The sequence below is a fragment of the Pongo abelii genome, chromosome 8, assembly GCF_028885655.2.
Source record: "Pongo abelii isolate AG06213 chromosome 8, NHGRI_mPonAbe1-v2.0_pri, whole genome shotgun sequence".
Classification (NCBI taxonomy): Eukaryota; Metazoa; Chordata; class Mammalia; order Primates; family Hominidae; genus Pongo; species Pongo abelii.
Window position 1 is genome coordinate 137,219,477 of NC_071993.2, and position 17,207 is coordinate 137,236,683.

The window sequence follows — 17,207 nt, forward strand, 5'->3', positions numbered from 1 at the left end:
ATTGAGACCATCCTGGCTAACATGGTGAAATCCCATCTCTATAAAAATACAAAAATTGGCTATGGTGGCAGGCACCTGTAGTCCCAGCTACTCAGGAGGCTGAGGCAGGAGAATCTCTTGAACCCAGGAGACAGAGGTTGCAGTGAGCTCTCTGCAACTCCAGCCTGGTGACAGAGCGAGACTCTGTCTCAAAAAAAAAAAAAAAAAAGACTTTTTCAGGATATAGAAGTTAAAAAAAAAATTATCACCAGCAAACCTGTCCTATAAGAAATGTTTAAAAAAAATTCCTTCAGGCAGAAAAAATTGAGGCCAGGCATGGTGGCTCATGCCTGTGATCCCAACACTTTGGGAGGCTGAAACCAGGCAGAATGCTTGAACCCAGGAGTTTGAGACCAGCCTGGACAACGTGGTGAAAATCTGTCTCTACAAGAATACACAAAAATTAGCCGGGATGGGGTGACACGTGCCTGTAGTCCCAGCTTATGTTTATTGAGGCTTCTTTTATGGCCCAAAATATGATTAGTCTTGGGAAATTTGTATTCTGTTGTTTTTGAGTGAAGAGTTCTATAAATTCCAAGTAAGTCAGGTGGTTTGATAGTTTATTTTATTTTTTAATTTTAATTTTTTTTTTTTTTTTGAGACAGTCTCACTCTGCCACCCAAGCTGAAGTGCAGTGGCGCCATCTCAGCTCACAGCAACCTCTGCCTCCAGTGGTTCTCCCACCTCAGCCTCGAGTAGCTGGGATTATAGGCGCCTGCCACCACACCCAGCTAATTTTTTGTATTCTTAGTAGAGATGGGGTTTCATCATGTTAGCCAGGCTGGTCTCAAACTCCTGACCTCAAGTGATCCGCCTGCCTCAGCCTCCCAAAGTGCTGGGATTAAAGGCGTGAGCCACTGCACTGGCCAGTAGTTTAAATTTTCTATATCCTTAGTAATTTTCTTCATGTATCTATCAATTTTTGTGAGAAGACACTGAAACTTACTAATATAATTGTGGATTTGTCTATTTTTCCTTGCAGTTCTATCAGTTTTTGCTTCATGTATTTTGAAGCTCTGTTATTAGATGCATAAACATTGATGAATTTTATGTCCTCTTGATGAACTGACTTTTTTAATCACTATGAAATCACCTTTTATATCCATGGTAATATTCTTTACCCTGAAATTGACTTTGTCTTTTATTAATATAGCAACTCCACCTTTCTTTTGGTGTTAGCATGATTTTTTTTTGCATCCTTTTATTTTTTATCTATTGTATCTTTATATTTAAAGTGAGTTTCTTATAGATGGACTTATAATTGAGTCTTGTTTTTTTTTTTTTTTTTTTTAAAGATTGTGTTTTGCTCCTGTTGCCCACCCAGGCTGGCGTGCAATGGTGCGATCTCGGCTCACTGCAACCTCTGCCTCCCGGGTTCAAGCGATTCTCCTGCCTCAGCCTCCCAAGTAGCTGAGATTACAGGTATGTGCCACTATGCCCAGCTAATTTTGTATTTTTAGTAGAGACGGGGTTTCTCCATGTTGGTCAGACTGGTCTTGAACTCCCGACCTCAGGTAATCTGCCTGCCTCGGCCTCCCAAAGTGCTGGGATTACAGGTGTTGAGCTACCACACACAGCTGAGTCTTGATTTTTTTATTCTCTGCCTTTTCCTTTGGGTATTTAGTTTTATCTCTACTAAAATTAGAAAAATTAGCTGGCACACGCCTGCAGTCCCAGCTACTTGGGAGGCTGAGGCAGAAGAATTGCTTGAACCCAGGAGGCAGATGTTGCAGTGAATCCAGATGGCACTGCTGTACTCCAGCCTGGGTGACAGACCGAGACTCTGCCTCAATAAGTAAATAAATAAATACATACATACATACTTGTACATGAGGCCAGGTACAGTGGCATGCCTGTAATCCCAAAAATTTGGGAGTCCAAGGCAGGCGGATCACTTGAGCCCAGGAGTTTGAGACCAGCCTGGGCAACATGACAAGATCCCGTCTCTACAAAAAAGTTTTAAAAAAGTAGCTGGGTGTGGTGATGCTTGCTTATAGTCCCAGCTACTCAGGAGGCTGAGGCAGGAGGATCGCTTGAACCCAGGAGATTGAGGCTGCAGTGAGCCATCATCGCTCTACTGCACTGCAACCTGGGCAACAGAGCAAGACTCTGTCTCAAAAAGAAAAAAAAAAAAAAAAGCTAGAAAGAAGGATCCTGAATCAACTCATATGACACCAGAAAAAAAAATATATATATATATCAACTTGATTTTCCAGCCCAGGTTTCTTGTTCTACCCAAGAAACCTGGTCTTCAGTGAGTTCTTTAGGGAGGAGAGTCTCAGCAGAGATGAAAGACTGAGTGGACCTGAATCTTTAGGCGTTCTAGGCAGGCAACTTTCAATCTGAAAGACATGAGTGTGGCCAGGGTGTGGTAAGCAGGGGCACTTACTGTGTAAAAAGCCGAGCACTGGAGTTGCAGAGTAAGCTTCATCATGAGTTGCAGGATAAACGTAAGCAAGGCCTCTACTCATCTTTTCTTCATCTCATCCCCAGTGCCTAGGACAGGGCTTGAGACACAGCAGGTGCTCAAAACATGTCTGCCCAATGGAAACGATAAAACACTACTGTCATTGAACTATGACACATGTGACCACGCTAGCTAACTGGACTGCAAGGAAATGCACAGTGATAAGACACTCACATCACAGCAGAGGTGCTTCACTCTGGCCCTGCCCGAGAATCACCTGCAAAGTCACTACAGAGATGGGTCCTGGCTGCTGTGTTTTCCAAAACTTTGCTGGTGGTTATGTGCAGAGTATAGAGCCTCTAGGCTGTGAACAGAAGTAAGAAACTAGTTACCGTTCCTCAGTAACCAAATTCTGGAGACGCCTGTGAGAGAGAAATACACAGAGAGGCAGAGAGAGGACAGAAAACTTGGTAGAACTTGGATACTTTATTGAACTCAATCTGGATTATTAAATCAAAGACTAGGACACAATACAACATAAACAAAATTTTATCAAATTAAGAGGCAATATACACCATGCCAATAAGATACCCAACTCATTATTCTTTGCTAAGTCAAGAAGTATTGCAACCTGAAGCCTGGCACTCAATTTCAGCAATTCCAACCTGATAGATCATTCAGGGTGTCTTCCATTAAACCTTCCCTGTTGGCTCTGATCAATAATGACCTCTGGCTCCCCTTCCCTGACAGCCTACAGCATCACACGATGGTCAATTTAGGACTTCATTGTGAAGCTTTGTGGGTATATTTTATTTTTACTTTTTTATTTGAGACGGGTCTCACTCTTTCGTCCAGGCTGGAATGCAGTGGTGTGATCTCGGCTCATTGCAACCTCTGCCTCATGAGTTCAAGCAATTCTCCTGTCTCAGCCTCCCGAGTAGCTGGGATCACAGGCGCGTGCCACCAAGCCCAGCTAATGTTTGTATTTTTAGTAGAGACAGGGTTTCACCATGTTGGCGGGGCTGATCTGGAACTCCTGACCTCAAGTGATCAGCCTGCCTTGGCCTCCCACAGTGCTGGCATAACAGGCATGAGCCACTGCGCCCGGCCTGCTTTGTATTTTAGTTCCACAAATGCCACATGGGAAGCTGTGTAGCCCTGTGATTAAGAGGGCAGGCTCTGGAGCCAGATGGCTTGGATTTAAGATCTAGTTCCACCATTTACTAGCTGTGTATCCTTAGGCCAGTTAATTACCCCCTCCGTGTTTCAGTTGCCTCCTTTGTATCGTGGGAATAATTTAGCAGTGTTGTGCTATAAATTCAGATAATCCAGGATGGGCACGGTGTCTCACGCCTGTAATCCCAGCACTTTGAGAGGCTGAGGAAGGCAGATCACCTGAGGTCAGGAGTTCGAGACCAGTCTGGCCAACATGGTGAAACCTCATCTCTACTAAAAATACAAAAGTTAGCTGGGCATGGTGGCGGGCACCTGTAATTCTAGCTACTCCGGAGGCTAAGGCAGGAGAATCGCTTCAACCCGGGAGGCAGAGGTTGCAGTGAGCCAAGATTATGCCACTGCACTCCAGCCTGGGCGACACAGTGAGACTCCGTCCCCGCCCCCCCCAAAAAACAAAACAAAACTCCCCACCTCCCTACGGCTGCCTGGCCAAAACCAAACCGAGGGGTGGGGCTTGCTTGGGTCCAACATGTGCTACCTTAGGATGTAGTGTAACAAGGGGGCTGGGGTGGGCAGCGTGGGCCTGTGAGCGCCCGCAACCCCCAGCTCCCCCCCGCAGCCGGCTCCACAATGGTCCGCTCCGGTTGCCGGGTACGGATTTGGGTTCTGAGTTCTCCGCTGCTTGTTGAGGCCGGGGTTACTGTGGCGACCGCCAGAGCAGCCTTAGCGCTATGGAGGAGCCAGGGGCTACCCCTCAGCGATACTTGGGGCTGGTCCTGGGGGACCTACACAGGGTTGTGGCAGCGCCGCCTGAAAGTATGAGACTGGATTCGAATCCTCATGGTTTTCCATGGAAATTGGTGATATGTGCAGCTGTTGCTGCATTTTTTGCTGTTCTCCTTTTTCTGTGGAGAAGTTTTAGATCGGTTAGGAGTCGGCTTTATGTGGGAAGAGAGAAAAAGCTTGCTATAATGCTTTCTGGACTAATTGAAGAAAAATGTAAACTACTTGAAAAATTTAGCCTTGTTCAAAAAGAGTATGAAGACTATGAAGTAGTGTCATCTTTAGAGGATGCCAGCTTTGAGAAGGCGGCAACAGAAGCACAAAGTTTGGAGGCAATCTGTGAAAAGCTGAACAGGTCCAATTCTGAACTTGAGCATGAAATACTCTGTCTAGAAAAAGAGTTAAAAGAAGAGAAATCTAAACATTCTCAACAAAATGAATTGATGGCGGATATTTCAAAAAGGATACAGCCTCTAGCAGATGAGTCAAAATCCCTCAAATCACAAGTAACTGAAGCCAAAATGATCTTCAAGAGATTTCAAATGACTGAAAAACAACTGAAGATAGCAATAAAAGACGCTTTGAATGAAAATTCTCAACTTCAGGAAAGCCAGAAACAGCTTTTGCAAGAAGCTGAAGTATGGAACGAACAAGTGAGTGAACTTAATAAACAGAAAATAACATTTGAAGACTCCAAAGTACATGCAGAACAAGTTCTAAATGATAAAGAAAATCACATCAAGACTCTGACTGAACGCTTGCTAAAGATGAAAGATTGGACTGCTAGGCTTAGAGAAGACGTAACGGATGATGATAACTTAGAAGTGAACAGTGAATCAGAAGATGGTGCTTACTTAGATGATCCTCCAAAAGGAGCTTTGAAGAAACTGATTCATGCTGCTAAGTTAAATGCTTCTTTAAAAACCTTAGAAGGAGAAAGAAACCAAATTTATATCCAGTTATCTGAAATTGATAAAACAAAGGAAGAGCTTACAGAGCATATTAAAAATCTTCAGACTGAACAAGCATCTTTGCAGTCAGAAAACACACATTCAGAAAGTGAGAATCAGAAGCTTCAACAGAAACTTAAAGTAATGACTGAATTCTATCAAGAAAATGAAATGAAACTCTACAGGAAATTAACAGTAGAGGAAAATAACCAGTTAGAGAAAGAAGAGAAACTTTCCGAGGTAGACAAAAAGATCAGCCATGCCACCAAAGAGCTGGAGACCTACAGACAGCAAGCCAAAGATCTTGAAGAAGAATTGGAGAGAACTATTCATTATTATCAACGGCAGATTATTTCCCATGAGAAAAAAGCGCATCATAATTGGTTGGCAGCTTGGACTGCTGAAAGAAACCTCAATGATTTAAGGAAAGAAAATGCTCACAACAGACAAAAATTAACTGAAACAGAGTTTAAATTTGAACTTTTAGAGAAAGATCCTTATGCACTCGATGTTCCAAATACAGCATTTGGCAGAGAGCATTCCCCATATGGTTCCTCATCATTGGGTCGGCCTTCATCTGAAACGAGAGCTTTTCTCTCTCCCGCAACTCTGTTGGAGGGTCCACTCAGACTCTCACCTTTGCCTCCAGTGGGAGAAGGAAGAGGCTCAAGAGGCCCAGAAAATCCTCTGGACCATCAGATTACCAAGGAAAGAGGAGAATCAAGCTGTGAGAGGTTAACCGATCCTCACAGGTCTCCTTCTGACACTGGGCCCCTGTCACCTCCGAGGGAACAAGACCGTAGGATGATGTTTCCTCCACCAGGGCAATCATATCTTGATTCAGCTCTTCCTCCACAAAGGCAAGACAGATTTTATTCTAACTCTGGTAGACTGTCTGGACCAGCAGAACTCAGAAGTTTTAATATGCCTCCTTTGGATAAAATGGATGGGTCAATGCCTTCAGAAATGGAATCCAGTAGAAATGATACCAAAGATGATCTTGGCAATTTAAATATCCCTGATTCATCTCTCCCTGCTGAAAATGAAGCAACTGGCCCTGGCTTTGTTCCTCCACCTCTTGCCCCAGTCAGAGGTCCATTGTTTCCAGTGGATACAAGGGCCCCGTTCATGAGAAGAGGACCTCCTTTCCCCCCACCTCCTCCAGGAACCGGGTTTGGAGCTTCACCAGGTTATCTTCCACCAAGGGATTTCCCAGGTCCACCACATGCTCCATTTGCAATGAGAAATATCTATCCACTGAGGGGTTTTCCTCCTTACCTTCCCCTCAAGACCTGGATTTTTCCCCCCACCCCCACATTCTGAAGGTAGAAGTGAGTTAGTTCCCTTCAGGGCTGATTCCACCTTCAAATGAGCCTGCTACTGAACATCCAAAACTGCAGCAAGATACCTGACAATATTTTTGCTGTCTTCAAAAGTAATTCTGACTGATCTCATTTTAAGTAACTGCTGTTACTTAAGTGATTACACTTTTGCTCAAATTGAAACTTAATGGAATTATAATTCTTAGGATAGTATTTTGTAAATAAGGATGATTTAAATATGAATCTTATAAGTAAATTATTTCCACTGTATTTTATTCTAGATAGTATAACTATTTTAATTTGATTAATCCACTATTATAGAAACAACAGTGGGTGTTTTACATATGTAATCTTGCAGGTGGGGAGGCTTTAAATTCTAAAGGCTGTGTCTTTATGCCAACAACTGTATTTACTGTAGGTGTAGACAAATGTGAAAGTAACTTTATGCTTAAATCAATTTTAGTTGATTAAAAAAATTCAGATAATCCACGTGGTAACCATTCAATCACTAGCAGTATTTGCCATGTCTCCACTAAATGTCTCAAAGTCGCAGAAAACACAGCATGGCCTAACAGGAGCTCTTCATTGCCTCCATACCACTCTTCTCTCAAGGAACAGCAGTACTGCCCTCCCAGGGCTCAAGTCAACCCCGGCAACACCCTGGACTCCACTCTTCACATTACCCTGCCATTGCCACTCCATCAGTGAGACCATCTGCTCTCCCTCTAAATATACAGTCACGTCTGTCTAGTGTCACCACCCCACTGCCCTCTCTTGTGCAAGCCTCTGCCACTTCTCCTCTGACATACTACTGTAGCCACAAGCCTTGCCTCCCTGCCTGCACCCTGATCGCACCTTTCATTTTCCAAGGCAGTGGAGTAAGGTCTCAACACATCAGCATAATCATGTCACTTTTCTGTTTGTTTTCCTGCCATCTGGTAGCAAGGTAGTGGTGAGCCACCCTTGGCTATGCAGAGGAGGGTAATACCCAGGGGATGGTGTGAGGGGAAGGAACCTAGGTCCCTGCATATTCCCTGATTTGGGTGCCACCAGCCCTACGCCTGTATTTAGTGACCCTGGGTTCCGCCCCACTGGACTGCTCACCTCCATGCTGTTCTGTGCAGGAGAATGAAACTTCCATCTTGTTAGAGCCAGCGTGCTTTGAAGGCTCTTGGTTACAAAAGCACCCTAACCTGCTATATTACTGTACTACACTGTTACTATACTACATTACTATACCATATTATTACTATATTACTGGGGTAACCTGCACCCTGTTAATATTACAATTGGTACCTGGAGGAGGGGTGCGGCTGTGACAGAAACCTAAGTGGTACTGGCTTCACGGCCAGGCAGTGGGTGGTGAGGAAAGAGATGGTGCAGGGTAGAAAGCTAGTCATTCCCGCTGCGCAGTAAATACATCTAAAAAAATGCTGCCTGTATTAACTGGGAAGACGGATCCTGCACTTACCAAGCCTGTGTAGCTCTAGAAGAAAAAAAAAAAAAGCAAATATGCGGTATGTTGGCTGCTCACTGCTGCCCCTAGCAAGGAACTTTGAAATAAATGAGGTTAAGTAAGAACTAGCCAATTTGCAAGCAGAGGTGGAAGATAAAATACAGTAATGCCAAGCAGCTCTGTCTTCCAGCTCCAATCCTGCAGTACTTCTTTCAGTGCCCCTAAGACGCTAAGCTCCTTCCTCCAACACTGTTTTTTGTCACCTCCCAACCTGCCTACCCCTGGTCATCCTTCAAGTCTCACACATACCTGACTTACCCACCCACCCTGGGATCTTGTGCAAGTCTCCCCATTACCATCTCATCTTACCCTCTTCTCATCAGTTAATGGACTCAGCCCAAGAAGCACTAACACGCTCAATGCCGGGTAATTTTCTGCGCGTGTTCGCTCCCCACGTACCCGTCCCCCAACACCCAGCCCTGGGCCTGGCACGTGGCAGGCGCTCAGTGAACGAGACTCAGGAACAGTCAAGTGTAGACGGCAGAAGACATGACACGGATACCAAGCACCCGAGGTCCTGCAGTGAGTCCCGGCCTATGTTTTAGGGAGCCTGGGTCTGGAGCCCCACTGAGCGTGTGGGTCAAGAAGGTACCCGAGCTCCGCGCGCGTCCGCGCAGGCGCGCAACCGGGAGGGCGGTGTCACATCCCCGCCCTAACAGGCCACGCCCATAACGGGCCACGCCCACCCAGGCACGCCCTCCCAGGGAGGTGCGCGCGCGTGCGAGTGTCTTCGGCCAGGCCTCCTCACAGGCAGGGCCGCGCCGGCAAACACGAGGCGCGGTGGGAACCCGCCCAGGAGCCATCCGCCCTCCCGTCCCTAATGCCCAGGCCCCGGGGGCTCACCACGTCCCCCGGAACCTGCAGATCCTCCGCCCTTCGCCGTCGCCAGCGGCCGAGCGCTAAGCTGTCCATGCAGCTCGAGGGTCAAACCCTCCCGGCCTCTCAGGCCTGGCCGAGACCCGCGCACCACGCCCCCTTCCGCACAAGGCCCTGGGGAGCCAATAAGGAGACGGAGGGGCGGGACGCCGCGGGAAGCGCGAGAGCACCAAGGCGAGGACCGCAGGCAGAAGTAGCAGAGACCAGAGTCTTCTGGGACTATTGGGACGCTGTGGGCGTTGTCCGTCTGCCCCAAGTCATTACTTCGCAGAGAGGTCCCTGCATATCCCTGCTTGTCGCTTCTCCCGTCACAGGAGCAGCCGTGGGGCTCTAAAGAGAGCATTCTTTCAGGATCCCGCCAAACTTTTGACAACACCCCGTGGATCGGCTGGAGGAGCGCCCGCCTCCTCTGTCTTATGATTGGTTGTTAGGCCTCGTGGGGAGCCGTCTCCCTGTGGCTGGTTGGCTAATAGATGGCGCAGCGGGTCAATTAGCTTGAGCGAGACAGCGGGTGTTTTTGGGAGTTTTGGTCCGCAGGGCTGCCTCGCTTCCGGGTGGGAGCTGCTGTGGCCGCGGTGGGAAGGCGGAGAGCTTTCAAGCAAGCCCCGCGCGGCGCACGGCTGTTGTGGCTGGTGGCTGCTGGTTGGGAGGCCCCGGAAGCACTTCTGCTTCTTCGTAGGCTGGAGGGCACTAGGAGGTCGCAGGTGCTGAGCTGCCGGGGCCTTTGCGCTGTGCTGAAGGGGAAAAGCGCAGCCACTGTTGGGAGTGTGTGCTGTGGAGGCAGTTGCCGCGGTGATGTTCGCTCCGCCTGGCCCCTGCCGGGGATTCAGCCAACCAACCGTCAACAGCCGGCGGCGGCTCAGACTCTGGCCCGGCGCGGTGCTGAGCACCCACTGAGCCTTCATCGTAGGGCACCGAGGCCCGGACTCCGGCAGCCGCATGTCCAGGCCCCTCCTCCCTTAGCACGGAGCTCACTTGACTGCTCCAAACAGCCCAGACCGGCGCCTTTTTTGGATGAATTAAAACGGGGCCAATCTGTTGCCAGCGATTGGCTAGCAATGGGCACATGACCTAGTACGGGCCAGGGAGAAGTAAGCGAGGTCTGTTGAGGCAGAGTTTTGGGAAAGATTTTTCTTCTAGATAAAGAGCGAGTTGGGTGGGTGGGGGCTATTTTCTTCCTGTTGTCCTTGCCCAGTGTAAGTTTCCTGGAGCTGCGGCAGCCTTTTTGTCACCATGAGGGCAGCTGGTGGGAACCCTAGGAAAGCAGGAAAGCACCTAGAGCCAGAACAGCCTGAGCCTCTGAACCAACCCACAACTGACTACCCGTCACTTTGTCGTGTCTCTGTGATTTGAGTCCATCATTCTGCTGCAGTTGAAGGTATCCCTTGACAAAGCCCTGTTCTTAACCATTATGGTGAAACGCATGAATCCCTCTTCGGGCTATTTGCTGCATGATCCTCAGCAAATTAAATAGTTAATCTCACTCGGTTTCCTCATTTATAAAGGATAGGATGATAAAGCATAGAGATTGTGAGGATTACATGAGGCATTTACCTAGAAGATACTTAGAACAATGCTGGACACAAACTAAGTACTCAACAAATGTTATATTTCTCCTATTAGTTAGTACTCCTAAGACTATGCCACCACTGATTCACAGTCCCTTATCAAAAACCTTTCAGGCCAGATGTGTTTGTGAAATTCAGAATTTTTTGAATGTTTAAAAAAGGAGATACATTGTATGCCCCCGTAGTCAAACAATGTTTCTATAGCAGAAATGTGTGAGTATTCACAACTATTCACCCTAAGTGGGATATATAAAGGTTGTAAATAGGGCCAGGCACAGTGGCTAATGCTTGTAATCCCAGTACTTTGGAAGGCCAAAGCAGGAGGATTGCTTGAACCCAGGAGTTTGAGACAAGCCTCGGCAACACGGTGAGACCCCGTCTCTACAAAATAAAAATAACAAAATTAGCCGGGCACTATGGCGCCCACCTGTAGTCCCAGCTACTCAGAAGGCTGAGGTGGGAAGATTGCTTGGGCCTGGAAGGTTGAGGCTGCAGTGAGTTAGCTGTGATCACACCACAGCACTCCAGCCTGGGCAATAGAGTGAGACCCTGTCTCAAAATAAATACAATAAATAAGTAAAGGTTGTAAATAGTCTCATATCAGTTCAAATGAGTTTACTCCAAGCGTGGGGAAAAACTAATTTGGAGGACTTTCTGCATTTCAGAATTGAAAATAAGGTATGTTGTAGGCCTCTAAAAATGCTTGTCTTGCAGTTTAGATTAGATGACTCTTTGTTACCCATTTTTGTTATCACTGGCCTTTATACTTATGGCTGCTTTTCAGATGTGTATAAGAACAAAATTTCAACAAATTTAGTTTCAAACATCTGATTGGCTTTTATTAGCATTGCATGCACCAGGCAGTCTACAAGATAGATAGGTGCTCCAGTGAGGACCGAGTGGGTGAGCTTGACAGGCAGGAAAAAGTGGAGGAAAGCAGGAAGAATGAACAAATAGCAGATCAGTCATTTCAAGATTACTTTCCTTATAGAGGTGTAAACGAAATCTTGGTGTAATGTAATTTGGCTTTCATCTCTCTCCAGATTTCTCAGAAGATCTCACAAGTAAGCAACCCAGGTTTCAGTTTGGTGGCATGGATCCTTAGCATTTAGTGACTCCAGTTTTGGTCTGCTGTCTTTCTTAAATGGATACATGAGGCAACCATTTGGTACGGGGTCGGGGGACTACTTAGCCCAGGAATGAGATACAGCAATAGGTATATTTAGAAGGATGCAGTTTAGCTTAGCACAGTATTTACCAAGCATCAGTCACTTGGGTACTAACTGCAAGATGTATGCTAAACCTCGCCTATTATTTACATAGTATATTTATTTAAATTCTCAATATCTTAAGTTTGAAAAACTTTAAAAATAATATGTGACATCTATAAAGTGATGGTTTGAATGCTCACTATTTTAATATGTTAAATAGATTAATTATTAGAAGAAAATATGGGAGGTCAGGCACAGTGACTTATGCCTGTAATCCCAGCACTTTGGAAGGCCAAGACAGGCGGATTGTCTGAGGCCAGGAGTTCAAGACCAGCTGGCCAACATGGCAAAACCCTGTCTCTAATAAAAATACAAAAATTAGCCAGGCATGATGGCACATGCCTGTAATCCCAGCTTTTTGGGAGGCTGAGGCATGAGAATTGCTTAAACCCTAGAGGCGTAGGTTGCAGTGAGTCAAGATCACACCACTGCACTCCAGGCCTAGGCAACAAAACAAAACTCTATCTCAAAGAAAGAAAAATTGGCCAGGCACAGTGGCTCCGGCCTGTAATCCCAGCACTTTGGGAGGCCAAGGCGGGTGGATCACGAGGTCAGGAGATCGAGACCAGCCTGGCCACCATGGTGAAACCCTGTCTCTACTAAAATACAAAAAATTAGCCAGGCATGGTGGTGGCGGCACGTGCCTGTAGTCCCAGCTACTCAGGAGGCTGAGGCAGGAGAATCTCTTGAACCTGGGAGGCAGAGGTTGCGCCACTGCACTCCAGCCTGGGTGACAGAGTGAGACTCCGTCTCAAAAAAAAAAAAAGAAAAAAGTAAAGAAAATATGGGAAAACTTCATGATATTGGATTCTTGGATATGACACCAAAGCACAGTCAACAAAAGAAAAAAATAGATAATTTGGACTATATCAAAATTTAAAATTTTGTACATCAAAGGACACTATTAATCCAGTGAAAAGGCAACCCAGGAAATGGAGAAAATATTTTCAAATCGCATATCTGATAAGGAGTTAATATTCAGATTATATAAAGAATACCTGGCTGGGTGCAGTGGCTCATTCCTATAATCCCAGCACTTTGGGAAGCCGAGGCGGGTGGATCACGAGGTCAGGAGATCGAGACCATCCTGGCCAATATGGTGAAACCTCATCTCTACTAAAAATAAAAAATTAGTCGGACGTGGTGGTGTGTGCCTGTAGTCCCAGCTACTCAGGAGGCTGAGGCAGGAGAATTGCTTGAACCTGAGAGGCGGAGGTTGCAGTGAGCCAAGATTGCGCCACTGCACTCCAGCCTGGACGACAGAGTGAGACTCCATCTCAAAAAAAAAAAAAAAAAAAAAAAAAGAATGCCTACAATTCAACAACAACAACAAAAAACCTGATCGAAAAATGGACAAATACCAGCATGGGCAAGACAGCAAGACCCTGTCTCTCCACAAAGCAAAAAATTAGCCTCTTGCTAGAGAGACTGAGGTGGGAGAATCACTTGAGGTCAGGAGTTTGAGGCTGCAGTGAACCATGATCTCACCACTGTACTCCATCTGAGGTAACAAAGTGAGACTCTGTCTCAAAAAGAAACAAAACAGAAAAATAGACAAATAACTGGAATAGACAGTTCTCAAAAGAAGATATACAAATAGCCAATAAGCACATGAAGATAATATCATCAGTTATTAGGGAAACGCTAATCAAACCCATATTGAGATACCACTTCACACCCATTAGGATGGCTATTATCAAAAAGAAAAAGAAACAGTGACCGGGCACTGTGGCTTATGCCTGTAATCCCAGCACTTTGGGAGGCTGAGGCAGGCAGATCACTTGAGGCCAGGAGTTCAAGACCTGGCCAACATGGTGAAACCCCATCTCTACTAAAAATACAAAAATTAGTCAGGTGTGGTGGTGCAGGCCTGTAATCCCAGCTACTTGGGAAGCTGAAACAGGAGAATCGCTTGAACGCAGGAGGCAGAGATTGCAGTGAGCCAAGATCGTGCCACTGCACTCCAGCATGGGCAACACAGCGAGACTCCGTCTCAAAAAAAAAAGCAGCCGGGCATGGTGGGTGGCTCATGCCTGAAATCTCAGAGCTTCGTGAGGCTGAGCTGAGCGGATCACTTGAGTGTAGGAGTTTGAGACCAGCCTGGGCAACATGGCAAGACCTCGTCTCTACAAAAAAACAAAAATACAAAAATTAACCAGGTATGGTGGCTCCTGCCTGTAGTCCCACCTACTCAGGAGGCTGAGAGGTGGGCAGATTGCCTGGAAGGTCGAGGCTGCAAGTGAGCTGAAATTGTGCCACTGCACTCCTCCAACCTGGGCAACAGATGAAGACTCCCTCTCAAAAAAAAAAAAGAAAAAAAGACAATGACAAGTTTTGGCTAGGGTGTGGAGAAATTGGAACCCTTGTGCATGTCTGATGGGAATGTAAAATGCTGTAGCCACTGTTGAAAACAGTGTGGTGTTTTTTCAAAAAATTAAAAATAAAATTACCATATAATCCAGCAGTTCCACTTCTGGGAATATACACAAAATAACTGAAGGCAGGGACTCAAAACAGACATTTGTACACCTGTGTTCATAGCAGCATTATTCCCAATAGCCAAAAGTTGGAAGCAACCCAAATGTCCATCAGTGGATAAATAAAATGTGGTCTGTATGTGTATATATATATAATATTCCACTGTATATATATATGGTAGAATAATACACAGTCTTAAAAAGGAAGGGAATTTTGGCACATTTTACAACATGGATGAACCTTGAAGACGTAGTGCTAAGTGAAATAAGCTCATCACAAAGAGTCCAAACTATGATTCCACTTATATGAGCTGCCTAGAGTAGTGACAGGTGTGGAGACAGAAAGTTGAATGGTGATTGTGAGGCCCTGGGAGGAGGAGGAGGAATGGGAAGGTACTGTTAAGTGGGTACAGAGCTTTCACTTGGGAAGATGAAAACATTGTGGAGCTGAATGATGGTGATGTTTGCACAATATTGTGAATGTACTTAACACTACTAAAGCATACACCTAAATACAGTTAAGGTGGCAAACTTCATCTTATGTATATTTTACCACAATAAAACATGCATTATTAAAATAAAAGTGTCTCAGCCAGGTGCAGTGGCTCACACCTATAATCCCAGCACTTTGGGAGGCTGAGGAGGGCAGATCGCTTGAGCCCAGGAGTTCAAGACCAGCATGGGCAACAAAGCAAAACCCCATCTCTAAAAATAAAATAAAAATTGTTTCTCATGGCCCAGCATGGTGACACACACTTGTAACCCCAGCAGTTTGAGAGGCATAGGTGGGGAGATCACTTGAGCTCTGGAGTTCTAGGCCAGCCTGGGCAACATAGGGAGAGTCTGGTTTCTACAAAAAAATACAAATTAGCGTGGCATGGTGGCGTGCACCTGTAGTCCTAGCTACTCAGGAGCCTGAGGTGGGAGGATCGCTTGAGCCCAGGAGGTCAAGGCTGCAGTGAGTCATGATCACGCCACTGCACTCCAGCTGGGGCAACACAACAAGACCCTGCCATAAATAAATAAATACCTGTTTATGCACCACTAACTGTCATCTTGCACACCACCTTCAAGGGAAGTATCTCTTAGGTGGAAGGTGATTCGAATTCAATCCCACCCTGCCAGTTTCCAGCATCTGGACAAAGCTGCTTGAACCTCTAAGTCCCCTTCCCCTTTTTGGTGTATAAAATTGGTATCAGGGGAACCAGCCCCCAATATTTCAATTAGGTTCTTTCTATTTTCCCTAAGTGTAGGCCAGTCTGAGAAATAAAGAGAAAGAGTACACAGAGAAATTTTCAGCTGGGCCTCTGGGGGTGTCATCACATATTGGTAGGACCATGATGATGACCCTGAGCTGCAAAACCATCAAGTTTTTATTAGGGATTTTAAAAGGGGAGGGGGTGTAAGAACAGAGAGTAGGTCACAAGGATCACATGCTTCAAAGGGCAATAAAGATCACAAGGCAAGACAAAATTAGAATTACTGATGAGGGTCTATGTCCCACTGTGCACGCATTGTCTTGATACAACATCTTAACAGGAAACAGGGCTCGAGAGCAGACAACTGGTCTGACTACAATTTACCAGGCTGGAATTTCCCAATCCTAGTAAGCCTGAGGGCACTGCAGGAGACCAGGGTGTATTTCAGTCCTTATCTCAACCGCATAAGACAAACACTCCCAGAGTGGCCATCTATAGACCTCCCCCGAGGAATGCATTCCTTCCCCAGGGTTGTTCCTTGCTGGGAAAAGAATTCAGTGATACTTCTGCTACTCTCACATCTGTCTATAGGCTTTCTGCAAGAAGAAAAATATGGCTCTATTCTGCCCGACCCCGCAGGCAGTCAGACCTTGTGGTTATCTTCTCTTGTTCCCTGAAAAATCGCTGTCATTCTGTTCTTTTTCAGGGTGCACTGATTTCATATTGTTCAAACACATATATTTTATAATCAGATTTCATATTGTTCAAACACACATGTTCTACAATCAATTTGTACAACAGTGGTCCTGAGGTGATGTGCATTCTCAGCTTACAAGGATAACAGGATCAAGAGATTAAAGACAGGCATAAGAAATTATAAGAGTATAATTAGGGAAGTGATAAATGTCCATGAAATCTTCACAATTTATGTTCAGAGATTGCAGTAAAGACAGGCATAAGAAATTATAAAAATATTAATTTTGGGAACTGATAAATGTCCATGAAATCTTCACAATTTATGTTCTTCTGCCTTGGCTCCAGCCGGTCCCTCTGTTCAGGGTCCCTGACTTCCTGCAACAATTGGAATAATAAAACCTGGCATGGTGGCACGTACCTGTAGTCCCAGCTACTTGGGAGGCTGAGGCAGGAGGGTTGCTTGAGCCCAGGAGTTTGAGGCTATAGTATGCTATGGTGTAACCTGTGAATGGCCACTGCATTCTAGCCTGGAGAACATAGGGAGACCTCGTCTAAAAGCTAGAGAAATAAAATTAAGAATTGGGATGCTAATAGTATCTACCTCAGTGGAATACTTTTGGGTTTTTTTGTTTGTTTGTTTGTTTGTTTGTTTGTTTTTCCCCCAAGACGGAGTCTTGCTCTGTCACCCAGGCTGGAATGCAGTGGTGTAATCTTGGCTCACTGCAACCTCCGCCTCCCGGGTTCAAGCAATTCTCCTGCCTCAGCCTCCTGAGTAGCTGGGATTACAGGCACTTGCCACCATGCCCGGCTAATTTTTGTATTCTTAGTAGAGAAGGGGTTTCACCATGTTGGCCAGGCTGGTCTCAAACTCTTGACCTCTTAATCCGCCCACCTCAGCCTCCCGACGTGCTGGGACTACAGGCATGA

General features: G+C 45.8%; 2 protein-coding genes across 5 annotated transcripts in view; one reads left to right on the top strand and one right to left on the bottom strand.

The window, feature by feature from the left end:
- The window catches only part of C8H10orf143 (chromosome 8 C10orf143 homolog), a 62,833-nt gene extending 50,095 nt beyond the window's left edge, over positions 1-12,738 (bottom strand). For 2 of the 4 annotated variants that reach the window (XR_008510717.2, XR_008510716.2), the window contains exon 1: positions 9,037-9,186. Coding sequence is in view for 2 of the 4 variants with exons in the window: in XM_009245939.4 (XP_009244214.1) it covers positions 9,037-9,105 (69 nt within the window). In the remaining 2 variants the exon portion in view is untranslated. Of the gene's footprint in view, positions 1-9,036 lie in introns of all 4 variants that reach the window. The other 2 variants (XM_009245939.4, XM_063727822.1) reach the window with 2 other exon arrangements.
- Positions 4,284-6,947, top strand: LOC100435311 (cTAGE family member 2-like). Its single transcript, XM_009245937.4, has one exon. It carries the CDS (start codon positions 4,354-4,356, stop codon positions 6,676-6,678), a length of 2,325 nt encoding a protein of 774 aa, XP_009244212.3. The 5' UTR covers positions 4,284-4,353; the 3' UTR covers positions 6,679-6,947.
- Positions 12,739-17,207: the final 4,469 nt, after the last annotated feature.